Consider the following 15,438-nt stretch of genomic DNA (forward strand, 5'->3'; position numbering starts at 1 on the left):
TTTCTTGTCTAATTCTATATCAAGTAAAATATAAGGTATGAAGCCCCAAAATTTTAACAAGAAGAATAATATCCATAAAAAAGACAAATATACAGTGCAAAGTTTTGGGCATAAAGAAAACATATACTACACATGATACATTTATTAGACCATTACCCAATTTAAGGTTTTACCACAGCTGCCCTAAATTGACAGTACTGGAAATTTTATTTATTTTATTCATGTTCTTGTAATAGTCAATCTACCAGTAAGCCTAAGTTTGTTAATTAAAATATTTTTAATGTTAAAATATATTTATTGTTGTTATCCACAAATGTTAAAATTTACTATTTTACAAAAGAAACAAAGTAAAACATGTTATTATTATTTTTTGATTAACACAACAAATTAGAGTTGTTACATTTACAGCCTCTTGAATGTGATGCTTGATTAATTTGTGAGAAAACTCCAGTGTGTCAGCTCAAGTTTGGGTATAAAAACATTAATTCAGTTTGTTACTTCCCTAATTAACAGCAATATTTTTTTTTAGTTTTAGCTTATATTTCTGAAATATTAATTTTCTCTTATTTTTTTGGACAAGTGGTCTAATAAATTTGATAAGCTAATAGCAGAAGCACAAAGTAACAGACAAGGTTAAAGATGGAAACACAACACACTCATCCGAGGACACACAGTTGATGAATTTCGGACGCATTTGAAATTCAGCAGTGCCAAAAAGCAGCTGGGCTCCGATAGTTTCTCATGGGAGACTTTGAAACGATCTTTTTAGAACATTTTGTACATTTTATTGCAGTTCTGTATGCTTCCTGACTTTCAAGATGATAATTTGCTCCAAACTATTGTTTTTTGATGTGGAGCAAACTAATCATAGTACAAAAAAAAACTTGAGTTCTGATAACAAAAGCAGCAGGTACTCTTGCTTACTTTCCCTGATTAATGTAAATTTAATACAAGTCTGTTTGTTCGACAAAGGTTTGCAGCCAACAGTGCATGGCAGGTCCTTGCAGGTTTTGGGCTACACTTCTGCAAATGGAGCTGGGAATTTTGTGAGAATAAATGATCTTCTGAGTTCTGAAAAATGCAAACAAATTCTTATCCATTATCCGAGCTGTCCCAGATTTATTCCGCTGCATAACAATACTCTCAAACACAAAGCCCTAAACAACTTGTATCAACTTATCTGCCACCTACATTAAAAATATGTGGGCAAGTGTGACTAGGATAAATTATTATGTTTTAAAGATGCAGTGTAGTGACAGCAAGCACCAATTTGATTTTTTATTTATCTTTACTGTATTTTATATTACGTTAATGGCTATATATATATTTTAAACTTTTATTTCTCAAAGCATTTGTGCTTAACACACCCTAAAACCAACTTTGAGCAGTACTTTATACTTTCTTTTGCCAGGTGTGTGTCTAGGCTGTTGTTTAATGAGTCAGTGTTTGTGTGTTTTTGACTTCTTTGACCTTGTCAGATGGCCTGGTGGACTGCATGGATCCAGACTGCTGTCTGCAGGCAACCTGTCACACTACCTCCCTGTGTGTGGGTTCCCCGGATCCCCTGGACATCATCCAGGAGACACAGATGTCCTCTGCACAGAGCAACCTACAGACTTTCTATGACAGGGTGCGCTTCCTTGTGGGCAGGGACAGCACCCACATAATCCCTGGAGCAAACCCCTTCGATGGCAAGTGAGTGACTTTTGCATTACTCTCACCAGACAGCACCCAGCGCAGCCTTCTCTAACCAATTCTCTTAATAATATAACCAGAACCAGCTACGGTATTGGGTTGAATTCCCTTTTTATTCTGCATCGTCGTTTGTTGTTCATGCTTAAGATTCTTGTCAGATTCCTCCTGGTTGAGCCAGTCAAATTATCAGTTGATGCTCAGTGAACTCAACAGTTGTGTTATCGCTTTCTTAAGTAATGACATTTGAGGTTCAGGCATAAATCAGTGGATTTTACTTTTAATATAGGCCGCTTCAAATTACTGCGCTACAGTTATAGCACTGACAGATCTTAGTAGATGTAAATTATGTGCTTTTTAAAATCCAGATGAAAATATTTGCACAAGGGAGAGGAGGCAGCAGTCAGTGGGGGCTGAAAGTAAGGCTGAAATGAACGATGAGGCTTGGAGGATGATGGACAGATGATGATGGACAGACATAGAATGTGGCAAAAAGGAAGGAGAATTCCCTACAAAGAAAGGCATCTCATATTTATGTATTGTGATTACTTTTACGGTAATCCATCTGAGGCCCGCTCCCAGAGGCAGAGCTCATGACACCCCAGCCATGGAATCCTTTCATATCAGGCAGGAAAGCAGTCAAACTCCCATTAGGTTCCCCTGCCTCTGTTTTCTTTTGTCTCCTTCTCTTTTCATCTTTAAACGCTTGTGAGGCCGCGTCACTTATTTGCATCTCACTTGCTTATGCATCTCTCTCATCTCAACTTATTATACCCACGTGACAGAACGAGACAACAGCCTAAAGAAAGTAAATTGAGAATATTTGAAAATGTTTAGAAAATGGTATTAAAATGTGACTCAGTAATGGTTTGTTGGTTTTTAATTTTTTTTTTAGGTGTTTTAACATTTTTTTAAGCAGACCATTTGTACTTTAAAAAACATGTTAGCATTGGGTTCTTGTTAACATATGAAAATTATGCCAAATTTGATTTAATTCTTTCAAACACCAGTGTCAGTAAAGGCTTTAAAAAACCTCTGTGATTTGCATCAGCAAAGTAATGTATGGCTGATTTTTAATTTTTTTTTTTTTTTACTTTTGCAGTAGCGTCAGCTGATACTTAAGAGAAGCGGTGTGACATTTTCCCTCGTTGACATTTTACTAGCTTTCAAGAACCACTCAACATTTTGCAGTTCTTCACTGGACAGAGGAAGCGGCATAGAGGATTGAGTAATACTCTTGTCTCTCTCACAAGATGCAGACATAAATAAGTAAAATGAAGAATCCAGAGATGAGCTGCAAGATTGGAGGCCTCAGCTCACCTAAAAATATCAGTGATAATCTATTATTCATGCTTGGTATTCATTCCCCAACCACTGACAGATATGAACAGTTATGACAGGGAGCTCTGGGCTTCAGATGAGCCTTAAAGGCACGGTCTCAGCATCTTCCTTCCTGATATTCCTGCCCTGGTCACCCGATCATCTGGCTATTGATCCTCTAACCGCTTCCTTGTGCTAGTAGACATGTTGGACTTCTATTTCTGATGTTTCCCACCGCAAAAAGCTGCAAAGGTGCCACTGAATAAAGCATCTGCCACTGCATGAAACATCTTGATTCTCCACCATGACACATAATACAAGAGACTGCCTATGCCCAGCAGTGGATGGTGACCAGAATAGTAAACAGGAGCTTTGTCCGCGGAACAATTTGGGCAAAGATTGATAGCTGGCATATAATAGCGAGGCAGAAGCCATTTACTTCATTTACAGGCGTGCACTTGTATTATTTTATTTAGAACTCTTTTATCAGCGTTAGACCATTAATGTCAGAAAATCTCTTGTTTGTTTCCTTCTCTGTGTGTCCTAGCCCTTTTAGCAGCATAGTATATTTGGAGAGCTAAAAATTTATATCGACGTCTCCTCGTTTTCCCCTGTTCAGCATGCTATTAACACGCAGACAGGGAAAAGAGAGGGCTGCAGTGACATGCTTACAGTTTCAGCAGGATTTCCCCTGTAATCAATTCATTTGCGTGGGTAATGATGTTTCCGTTGCTTCCGAGTTAATGGTACTATTTATTAGCCGTGGTCATTGAAGGTTCTCTATAGTTAAAGCTGACACGCAGCTTTTATTGTATCTGAGATGTCAGTGTGAGAAAACAATGTAGTTTCCTCACAATTACACAATTGTGAAAGATGGTATTTCCAAATTATGCTTCAAATCTTTACCGTTTAATGTTTACTACCATTATTTTTACCTTTTTTTAGATATAGATCAAAAGCTCTCCTTTTGTCATTTAGTTCTTATTTTCTTGTAAATTAACCAGCCAGTATGTTGCTGTAGTCATTTGGATCGTCACCATAAATATCACCTGAAGGAAACCTGATGTTTTTTTTCCTATATAGAGTAAGTTTAAGACTTGTTCAAGTGAGGGGTGAAAATGACATCTGACACACTCCACTGTGACGTCTGACTAGATAAGCTAAACTAAAGATTATTTCATACTATAACATGTCCTTTATGTTTCTCTTTGCGAATCCCTTTGGACTTGTGAAATCTCACAAAGGATGGAATTTTCTGTAGTGAATTCTTCATGCTTCCTTTGCCACTCTGTCTCAGGGTTTTATTTGATGTCAATATTTAAATCATTTGTCTTGACAGTGAGGAATCAGCTTCCGATGTGGTTCACAGAAGCAGGAAGGCGATAGTTCCGCTTTCACAACTCCATCTCAAGAAAATGGAGACGGCTGAAACTTCAAACAAGACTAAAATAAACTATTGCTGTGAATGATTAAATGTAGACAGCCAGATCAGTGCTGGGTTAACTTTGGTAATAATTCTATGTAAATGCATCCTCTTAGATATTTGGGTGTAAGCCCAAGGATTCAGAGCAGTATCTCCTTGCTTGTTTACAGCACAGTAGTGGACAGCGAAGGTCTTCTGAAGGAGACCTGGCCTAATTAACATAAAACAGGGTTCCTGGGGACCAGGATAGTGTAGGGTGAATGATCTTGCCTCTGGTAAGGACATGTTGAGGGCAGCTACTAACACGCTAGTGTTAATTGTTTCCAGTACGTGGCAGTGTTTAAGACCCAAATGTATTAAAAATAGCCATGGTCTAATGAAGAAGTGACAGTAAGGCATTTGTTAGGGGACCAATTTTTTGCAAACGACTACAGAAACAACGGCTGACCATGAGTCGGGCCTTGATAATGACGAGGGTAAGAGTCGACGAGGGAGACGTGCTACAGCAAGGTCTCAACTCATCAGTCCAGTAAGATTAGGAGGTGAATTTGGACGACTTCCCACTATTGATTGGTGGCGACTGATGATCAGATCTAATTTATGCAGCTTCTGGAGGCCTGATGTCAGTCTGGAAATCTGTTGAGGTCTTGATAATCAGCCAAGCAAGTCTTGCAATCTGCAGTCCTATTATTTCCCTCTCTGGCATTCTGTAATGGAAAAGATAATTCCTCTTTTTTAATTAGAGCAAAAGCAAAGTAAAGCTTCCTTATCTCATTATCCTTCCATTCTGGATGGAAAAACCCTTAGAGACACCCTAGTTTGTTGTGTTTCTGTTATGGCTATTTTATTGTGTACAGTATTTCTATTTTGAGCAAATCCATACTGACTTTAATGTTTCTCCTCTCTGTTGATCTATTTCTAATGCTGAAAAGAAAAAAAAATAAGATAAGATAAGATAAGATAGAACTTTATTAATCCCTCGGGTGGGTTCCTCTGGGAAATTCGACTTCCAAAAAAAGCACAGCAACGACCAAAGTTACAGTTACAGAACTGTTATATATATATATATATACACACACACACACACACACACATATATAAATACAGAGACAAATATAAATAAAATATACAAAGGGGATAAATAGAATAAATAGGAATAAAAAATAAAAATACAAGTGAATTGCACATTTCAAGTATTGAGTCTATTGCACTGTTGACTATTTACAAAAAGTATTGCACAAGGTATTGTACAGTGAGGTGCAGAGGCACTACAGCTTAGTTGTTCCCCCCTCCTTTGTCCTCCTGTTTCCCCTCCCTCTCCCCTCCAGAGAGGAGTTAAACAGTCTGATGGCGTGTGGGACAAAGGAGTTTTTAAGTCTGTTAGTTCTTGTCTTGGGGAGAAGCAACCTGTCACTGAACAGACTCTTCTGGTTGTTAATGGCCGTGTGCAGAGGATGCCCAGCATTGTCCATAATGTCCATCAGTTTCTTTAATGTCCTTTTCTCTGCCACTGTCACCAGAGTGTCCAGCTTCATGCCGACCACAGAGCTAGCCCTCCTGATCAGTTTCTCCAGCCTGGATGAGTCCCTCTTTGCTGTGCTGCTCCCCCAGCACACCACAGCATAGAAAAGTACTCCAGCAACCACCGACTGGTAAAACATCCTCAGGAGCTTCCTGCAGATGTTAAAAGACCTCAGCCTCCTGAGGAAGTACAGTCGGCTTTGGGCTTTTTTATACAGGTGCTCTGTGTTGCATGACCAGTCCAGTTTATTGTCCACCCACAGCCCGAGGTACTTGTACTTGTTGACCACCTCCACCTCCTCCCCCTCTATCTGAACTGGCAGTGGACCTTCTCTGGACCTCCCGAAGTCCACAACCAGTTCCTTAGTCTTTGAGGTGTTGAGTTGCAGGTGGTTTGTGTGACTCCATGCGACAAAGTTCCTCACCAGACTTCTGTACTCCTCTTCTTGATCATCCCAGATACACCCCATGATGGCCGTGTCATCTGCAAACTTCTGAATATGGCATAATTCAGAGTTGTAGCAGAAGTCAGAGGTGTACAGGGTGAAGAGAAGAGGGGACAGCACAGTTCCCTGTGGTGCTCCTGTGCTGCTGACCACTGTGTCAGACGTGATGTCCTTCAGCCTGACGTACTGTGGTCTGTCGGTGAGGTAGTCGGAGATCCAAGCCACCAGGCAGGGGTCCACCTCCATCCTGTTCAGTTTTTCCTGAAGCATACAGGGCCGGATGGTATTAAAGGCACTGGAAAAGTCAAGAAACAGGATCCTGACCGTGCCTTTTCCCCCATCCAGGTGTGAGTGGGCTCTGTGTAGGAGGTACAGGATGGCATCCTCCACTCCGACACCCGCCTTGTATGCAAACTGTAGTGGGTCCTGGGCATGTTGTACCTGTGGTCGGAGGAGGTTGAGGAAGAGCCGCTCTAGAGTCTTCATAAGATGTGACGTCAGTGCCACCGGTCGGAAGTCATTCAGCTCATTGGGCCGGTTCTTTTTGGGGACCGGGACGATGCAGGATGTCTTCCATAGGGCGGGCACTCTCCCCAGTCGCAGACTGAGGTTGAGGTTAATATTAATAGTAGTAGTAGGAGGGGGAGGAGGAGACAGAGTGTATTAGTATTAATATAAGTACGCTGAGATAGCGTCATTTTGTGTTATATAGAAAATCCACAATGTCAGTCTTAAGTGCTGGTGGTATGTGGTATCAATTGGTATCAATTCGTTTTCATTATTTTGACTTTTAGATAGAAGCAGATTAAAAAAGAAAAGGAAAAAAAGACCTTAAAAAACAGGAAATATGGGAACGAGCTATGGAATGGTATGCAGTAATGGGTCCTTTCTCCATAAACCAAGAATTCATTGTAGGCAGCATTAGTATTGTTGGTACATTCTATCTAACCTTTTAGCTTTGTTAAAATATGCTGTCTGAATGTTTTATCCATCCTCTTTTGCATATTTTAGCGTGGACAGAAATTATATAAATAAAACAAGATAATACAGGTTTTACTGCAGGACACCTGCTGTTAGCTTGTAATTATTTGTACTGCTATGCAATGAGCAATAATGCTGATCTTTTTCACTTCGTACAGCCATGCTTGTGTCATCCGTGGACAAGTCGTGACGTCAGACGGAACGCCACTGGTAGGAGTGAACATCAGCTTCATCAATAACCCATCTTATGGTTACACAATCACCAGGCAGGATGGAAGGTAAGAACCTGAGTCTTTATATCAAAGCACATGCAGAGAGTAAAGGATGCAGTAAAACCTCTCTCGCAGTTACCTAAAAATGCTGTACAGATAGTGATATTTAGATCATTGTCAAATACTTTTACAAAATCTTAACGATGGAAAGGGGGGGAAAAAACACAGTTGCCACAGCAAACTGTGCTGCCATTGATCTGCTTTGTGATTTCATTTGGTCCAATTTTGGAGTTCTCGGCTCAATTCCCAGAGAAATCAAACAAAGCCCTTCTGGTACACTCATAAGTTATGCTTCAGTAGCAGCAGGGTGGGGAAAGAATAAAATATGCCAATGCAAAGCATCTCACTGGAGCTATAAAACATTGTGCAGATGGACATTATTTATTCGACAATAGAAGATTAAGAGAATTAAGTGACACAGTAGGTTTAGGTCACAGAAATGTGTTTGCGCTCCTTGTTTATCCTCTCTAAATAGTTTAATAATGCTTTTGCCATTTATGAAATGGTTTTTCTAATTAGTTGGATGTTATAATTATGACCATAAAATAATACGTAGTAATGTGACTGTCATAGATCATTACCACTTACTTCCTCAGACAATTCCACATATGTTCTGGCTGTTCAGGAAAGCAGGAAAAAAGCTATTTTGTTATTTTATTACAGCACCACTAAAAACCCTTTGGGGGAAGATAAATTGTTGTGGCAATGTGTTCTAAATAAGAAAGAGGAAAAAGTCTGAGTTCTCTGTGTAGCGTTCTTTGAGCGATGCTGTTCAGGCTGCTTTGGCATCAGGAGAGTTTCTCAGAGAAACAGAGAAAAACATCAAACTAGCTTCGGCGTGTTTCTTGGAGTGAAAGAGAAAAAAACTTGAGAATAAAATCTCTAATAATTTTCTCTCTTTTTCTTTTCATCTTAAATGTATTTGATAAGATTGTACAAGCATACAGTATACACTCACAACCCCCAGTCCCAGGTATCTCAGTGTTAGTAAGGCCTTGTGGCAAACCGAGCCCCTCTATCACAGCACAACATGAATTGGTGTTTGCTCTCCAAGCCCCACTTCTTCCTGGCACTTTTATCAGTCACTGACACTCTAAAGGCCCACATCTTTGCCGCTGGTTTGATCCTGATCATTCCTGCGTCCCCTCATTTCTTCCATCCTGTCGTTTTTCTCTCCCCTTTACTTTTACAAAAATCTCTCTTCTCTACTTCATCATCTTCACCTTCTTCACTCATTTCATCTGCTCTCCATCCCTTCACGCTGTCTTTCCTCTAATCTCTCATTGCCCATAAGCCTTTCCTTTCTGGGTACTGCTCTTTTACTTATTTCCCGTGCTTTCCTTGAGCCCAGGTCTCATGTCCTTTCCACTGCACTGACTTTCCTCATCTCTATCCTTTTTCCATTTATGCGTGTCCCATTTTTTTTCTTATGCATCAGTCACTTTTTTCTTTGCAAAGCTCCATACTCTTTTCTACCTTCCAGCATATGTGTAAACACTACTCCATCTCCCAGGTTCCCCTGTAAACATGCCCAGTCTCCTGCAACTCCCCTGCAATCACTGTAAACAGGCTCAGTGCAGCGTGAAATCAGAAATGCACCTGTTCAGCCACTTAGAAATGGGAAAGCTGTCTCAACTCATTTTTATGATGTGTTCTTTATTGTCCAAGGGCTTAGTTTTTTAAATTACCTTTTCCACTATCTGGGAAAGTTTTCAGGCCTAAACAAAAGAGGTTAGTTTAGTTTCTTTACAACTGTGTAGCTATTTTCTGATTGGCTGAGCATTAAGACAGACCTATTCGCTTTTAAGCTTTTCTCTATTAATGAGAAAAATGCTGACATGGGTTTAAGCTCATTACATTATTAGGGTACTTGTGAGCGTCTTTACGGGAGAACTTGTAGTTTTACAGTCTGTGTTTATTCTTACTAACTTTTTGCTCTGACCTTGGCTCACTTTAACCTAAGTAGACGTCATGCAGTCCATTATAAATATACTGTTATATTGCTCATTAGCTGGCAAATGAGTAAAAATGTAGTTAACTTTCTTAGTTTGATGCATTTCCAAAGGGCACAAGGCGGTAACCTTCTGTAGGTAATGTAATCATTTTGTTCCTTAAGGCTATTGTCATGATTGATAATAGCCAGTGAATCTCTTCATCGATCGCCTATGCTGCCCATGGTAGTCCAGAAGTATTTTGAGTTTGCATAGCCCAAGCCTGCCAGGCATGCTACAGACTGAATGCAACTGCATGGGTACTGATGGATCACAGCTGCATGAGTACTACGAGAGCCTTGCTCTGCAGACTCGAGACTGATGAAGAAGCTCACTTTGCTTGCACCCAGCCAAGGGCAAAACATCAAGGGCGGACCAAGTTGTTGTTTATCACCACAGCCAATCAGATGTTTACCCTCAAGGGAAGTTAGACTGAGCGAGTTCTTTATATAGAAGCTTAAACCAAGAGGGAGTTTGCCCATTTTACATGGCACTATTTAAACTTACTTCTGTATCTGTAATTTGAGAAAAACTCTGAGTGTGTGTGTGTGTGTGTGAGAGAGAGAGAGAGTGTTTGCCTGTCCCAGGGGCCTGTAGGTGACCAGGTGCTAATTGGCTCTTAGAGAGAAGTGACAAAAGCTGCAAAAGTCCAGTCCAGGTGCAGGTACCATGCAGCAGTTAGAGGTGATGACGCTGCCAAAATGTAGCCTGTTTACTGAGACACAGTCAGGTCAGTCCAGAGGCAGAGACCCTTTAATGCAACAGCAGATGGGGTTGCATTGCAGGGCTTTTAGACTGATGTTAGAGTGGACAGCCTTCATCTAAGAGATCAATAAAGTACTGGCGGCTGCCTCCATCCCACGGCACAAACCTCTCTCTCTCATTTACAGTACACATGTGAGCACAGGAGCAGCACATTACATGGTAATTGGAGTGAAACAGTCACGCCTGTAATCTGCTACTTTGCATTCTTCAAATAAAATGTTAAGATTATTAAACCAAGGAAACCTGCATTTTTACATTGTGATCTATAATCGTATTGTATCTGCTCCATTGTGTAACAGAGATGATTCAAAGCAGTTAAAAGCATCCTTTCTTTAACTTTTTAAAAAAATTAAATTTTGAATTTATTACTGATTAATCTCTTTTTTATCCTTTAAATAGAGAATAACAAATGTGTCGTGTTCACAACAGAGGCTTGATGCACAACACAAAACAAATAGTATAAATTGGGAATGGGAATTTTCACTGTATTTATTTTAATTCATCCAAAAGTAAGACAATCAGTTAATTTTCTTTGACATTGTGCACATCTGTGTTCCAGTTTTGACTTGGTGACCAATGGGGGCATAGCCATAGCCCTGCACTTTGAACGCGCTCCATTCATCACCCAGGAGCACACACTCTGGTTGCCATGGGGACGTTTCTTTGTCATGGATACCATCGTGATGCGGCATGAGGAGAATGACATCCCTAGCTGTGACCTGAGCAGCTTTACCAGGCCCAGCCCTGTAGTGTCCCCAGCGCCGCTCACCGCATTCGCTGGGTCCTGTGCTGAAAGAGGGAATGTTGTACCTGAAATCCAGGTGATGCTCTGTCCCTGCCCTGCAGGTTCTAATGCATATGGGTCTTCCTGTAAATGATTCATGCCGCACAGCTACAGACTATTTTTCAAGTATAAATATAACAGTGACTCAGTGCTTTAATTTTTATCACTCAAGTGTAATTGGCCTGTAAAATTTGGGTAATTCACAATATACGTTGTACCTAACTGCAGAGTGATGATTATTATCTTATCCACAGAAACAGTTGTTACTGTAGAGTAGTCATCCAGTTTATGCATATAAATACCTCTAGGAAGGATTTGCATCTTACAGTTATGCATACAAGTTTATCTACATGAGGCTTTTTGATGTAAGCATCTATTTGGACTTCTGTGTTGGTGACCTATGTTGTCGAACTGTTTGTGCGGCTCCTGTATTTCTAGCAGGTATCTCTGCACTTCTCTCATTACTCTGCCTCCCAGTTTGCTTCGTAAGATTTATGGCATATCAGGGAATTTAGTCTGAGTTGAGTTTATTTATAGTCGCCTTGTCTTTGCTGCTCCGTGTACAGGGACATCATCCCATTTACAGTTGTAAAAAGGAATCCTGATAAGTCAACCATGAATAGCTGCCCTGTTTGAATAATTAAAAAAAAACACACATAAAAGTCATCTGACCTATAACAGTTAAAGTACTTGTTTTGATTAGTACTCTGAATCTTGTTTTGTACTATGGAAAGAGGCGATTCAATTATAGAAGACAGGAATTGGTTAACCAAACTACTGGTGTCGACCCTTGATCCTCATTGCGAACGCTCTACAGTCTATGAATGCTGACCCACTGTTGTTACAGGTCTGACCTCAGCTAAAATTTCTAAAGGCAACAGCATCTTACTAAGCTAACTTTTATTATTCTATATATTATTGGCCTTGGCAGCCTCTGAGCCCAAGAGCACACAGGTTACGCAACTGCGATATGGATTTCATAGAAAAGACTACCATCCTAATGGAGGACTTGCTATTTTGAAATCAATTATGGAAAATTCTCATTGGAATACATAATGAAGAAATTCTTCATCCTATGCCATGTAACGCATGAGCATAATTGTCCTCTAATTAGTGTTTCCAGTCTCCCTTGGGTCCATAGATGTGGTTGGAGGCAAGGCTAAAAAAATAATGGCTGCAGTGGCCATTGACCAACAGACTGACAAGCTGATATTTTGTGTAAAACAAGAACAGCAAAAAAATAAAACAGTGGAACATTATTACCTCAAATGTGAGGACAGAATTTATAACATGTCACCTTCTGTCAGGATCGATGCTTTTCTATATTTAATAAGCTTTGTTTTTCTGTTCATAGTCTCTGGAGGAAGAAGTACCTATACCTGGAACGGAAATGAGACTCGGCTATTTAAGCAGCAGGACCCCAGGTTACAAGTCAGTGCTAAGGGTTACTCTCACCCACTCCTTAATCCCTTTTAACCTGATGAAAGTTCACCTCATGGTGGCTGTGGAAGGCAGGCTTTTCAGAAAGTGGTTTCCTGCAGCCCCAAATCTCTCGTATGACTTTGTGTGGGACAAGACAGATGTCTACAGCCAGAAGGTCTATGGCTTGTCCGAAGCTTTTGGTAAGCGATGACAAAAATTATTTTTGATTATACTGATATGATTTTCTTTTATCCAGAGAACACACATTTTTTTACTATTTTATCTTTGTTTTGTTCCATAGTTTCAGTTGGTTTTGAGTATGAGTCATGCCCAGACCTTATTCTATGGGAGAAGAGGACCGCTGTACTACAGGGCTACGAAACCATTGCCTCAAAACTGGGAGGGTGGACAATAGACAAGCACCATGCTTTAAATATCCAGAGTGGTGAGTCAGCCAGTTGTTCCTTTTCATATATTTTTTGTTTTAATAACTTCTCTTTTTTAAAAAAACTTGTTTTGGGGCATTTCATCTTTATTTTGGACAGTAACGTACTGTAGCCCTTGGACAAAAACAGAGTACAGTAGATGAAGGTGAAAAGAACTACATAAAGGAAACGGCCTGCACTTGCCTTTGGCATATCGGTCGCCTGCTAAGCCAGTGAGCTATGCCAGCACCCTTTCAACAGCTTCTTTATTAAAGTATTTGTGGAGATCAGGGAAATTTTTTTACTGCTATTGTTAATAATCATCATCATTACCATTGCATTAATCATACAGTTTACAGTATTGATATTGAATTCAGATGTTTAAACATATTGGTACCCAATTAGCCTTCAAAATATAACTTTATCCCACAACATATCTTAATTTTAAGAAGATGTACCTGGATCACGATCTATTGGTTCATTGTGGGGGTTTGTGCATTAATCTCAATCTCTTAATCTTGTTTCTTTTGAAAGCAGGTTAGGGTTATTTGTATTTTGGTTCCTCACATTCTGCGTTACTTAACCTCTGCTAACTCCTTGTGTGTCAAGTTTTATTATATTGTTTGGAGTTCTAAGCTCTTATTCAGCTTCAGGTGTTTTCTGTTTGATTTGATTGTATAGTTTGTCCTTGTTTATTCACTTGAGGGTTCAAACTTTTTGCGCTCTTGTATTTTAAACCTTTAAGTTCTTGTCAAGTTTATGGAGTGTGTTATTTTGTTGTACTTTTCTCTGAGTTAGTTCCTGTTTTACTTTGGAAGTTAGTCTCCTGTGCTTTGTGCTTAGTTTTACTTCGCCTTGATTGTCTACACCTGTATCGAGTTCGCCCCAGCTGTCGCCACTTCCCGAATCACCTCCATGTGTACAAATAATCCAGCCTTCCCCCTCAGTCTTTGTTGCAGTGTCTGTTAAGCTCCTCTAGTGTTTTTTTTCTCCCCCCTCCATGGTCTCCTGGGTTTGTTTGGATTTTCTTGGCTTCTTATTTTTGGACTCTGTTTTTGAACTCTGCAACTGGCACACCTTCTGTTTAAACAGTCTGCATCCCGATTCTCCTCTGGGTCCTTGAACCTGCATCCATGACAGGCTGTGTTAATTTTTTTGTATTTGGTTCACCCATACTGTACACAGGCCTCTTAGAATACTGATTTAGTTGGATGATATATTGCCCCAGATATAACTGCGATAAATGATTATTGCTGATATAAACAGTTTATGCCACAAATAATATATTAATAGCATAGCAATGCAAGTGCGTCCTTCGAAGGCTGTTAAGATTTTAATGTTTAATGATATTCAGACAGCTGGAGTACTAAAATGTATATTCTAAAATATACATATGTCCACAAATAACAATATCCTCTTCTTCTTTTGTTTTCTGCTGTCACTTGGTATATGTCTGTGTGGGAGAGCCTCCACATGGTGAAACTCCCAACACAATGAACAGAGCAGAAGACAGAAGCAAGGCGAACAGAAATGACAGAAAAATATGTCTTGGATTTTTGTTCTTTTCACTTAGCTGCTGTTAAAAAACAAAACAAAATTGGCAAAAATGTTGCTATCAGGACCCCATTTAAAAATAGTACATTTTGTACAAAAGTGTATATTTTAGGTTTGCCTGTCCTTTTTATATTTTGCGCGTCATCCTGAATGTGCCGAAAAGAGTAGATAAGAAGAAGTGCCACTGGTTCCACCACGTGCTTTAGACGATGCTTTTAATGTAACATAAAACTGTCCTCCCTGCCTGTAGCATTTTTAGGCTTTATTCCATTCAGCAGTGTCATGTAGCCCTTGATAGATCTCACTTTTTATTCCCTCCATCCGTTTTTAGGTGAGGGAGGTCAATTTTCTTATTGCCATCAAATAACTCCTAAAAGGCAGTAGTAGAAATAACTTTGTGCATCACCTGTCACTAGCTAGGCTTCAGTGTCTGTTTGTGTCTGGGAGGACTCATCAGAGGAGATGAAGCATACTTGAAAAGTGCTCACGAAGGTGGCATTTTGATCTGTCACGCTAAACCTGCTGAGCCTGAAAGTGGAGTCCAGACGAAGGCGAGAACTGCCCTCACCACCAGCACTGCCAGTTCCTCCAGTCACCCCCTCTTTTGGCACCTTCATGTCTTGTTCATGCCCAGCATTTTTAGAATCATCCCTAATTTAATTGCTATCAGCCTGCTACTCCCAGCAGCAGCAGCAGTCCCTAAGATTAAATCACGTCCCAGGAAGGGGATGCTTGGCTGATCTCTTCTGATAGACCAAATGTTGTGCTGCTCAAAGATCTCAGGTCACTAAGTACCATCAGATGCAGCAAAACTAAGACAGGCATGCAGATGCTGAATTTCA

The 15,438-nt window shown here is 40.0% G+C and overlaps 1 protein-coding gene across 1 annotated transcript in view; it reads left to right on the top strand.

Moving 5' to 3' along the window:
• The window catches only part of tenm4 (teneurin transmembrane protein 4), a 147,307-nt gene that overhangs the window by 97,909 nt on the left and 33,960 nt on the right, over window positions 1-15,438 (top strand). Inside the window, exons 18-22 of the mRNA XM_085430647.1 lie at window positions 1,479-1,695; window positions 7,542-7,661; window positions 10,971-11,232; window positions 12,550-12,817; window positions 12,919-13,062. Of these exons, the coding sequence (XP_085286773.1) occupies window positions 1,479-1,695; window positions 7,542-7,661; window positions 10,971-11,232; window positions 12,550-12,817; window positions 12,919-13,062 (1,011 nt within the window). The remainder of the gene's footprint in view (window positions 1-1,478; window positions 1,696-7,541; window positions 7,662-10,970; window positions 11,233-12,549; window positions 12,818-12,918; window positions 13,063-15,438) is intronic.

The sequence above is a fragment of the Copadichromis virginalis genome, linkage group LG14 (genome assembly GCF_057382275.1).
Source record: "Copadichromis virginalis isolate Kocher_CV1m ecotype Utaka linkage group LG14, C_Virginalis_male_GT1.1, whole genome shotgun sequence".
Classification (NCBI taxonomy): Eukaryota; Metazoa; Chordata; class Actinopteri; order Cichliformes; family Cichlidae; genus Copadichromis; species Copadichromis virginalis.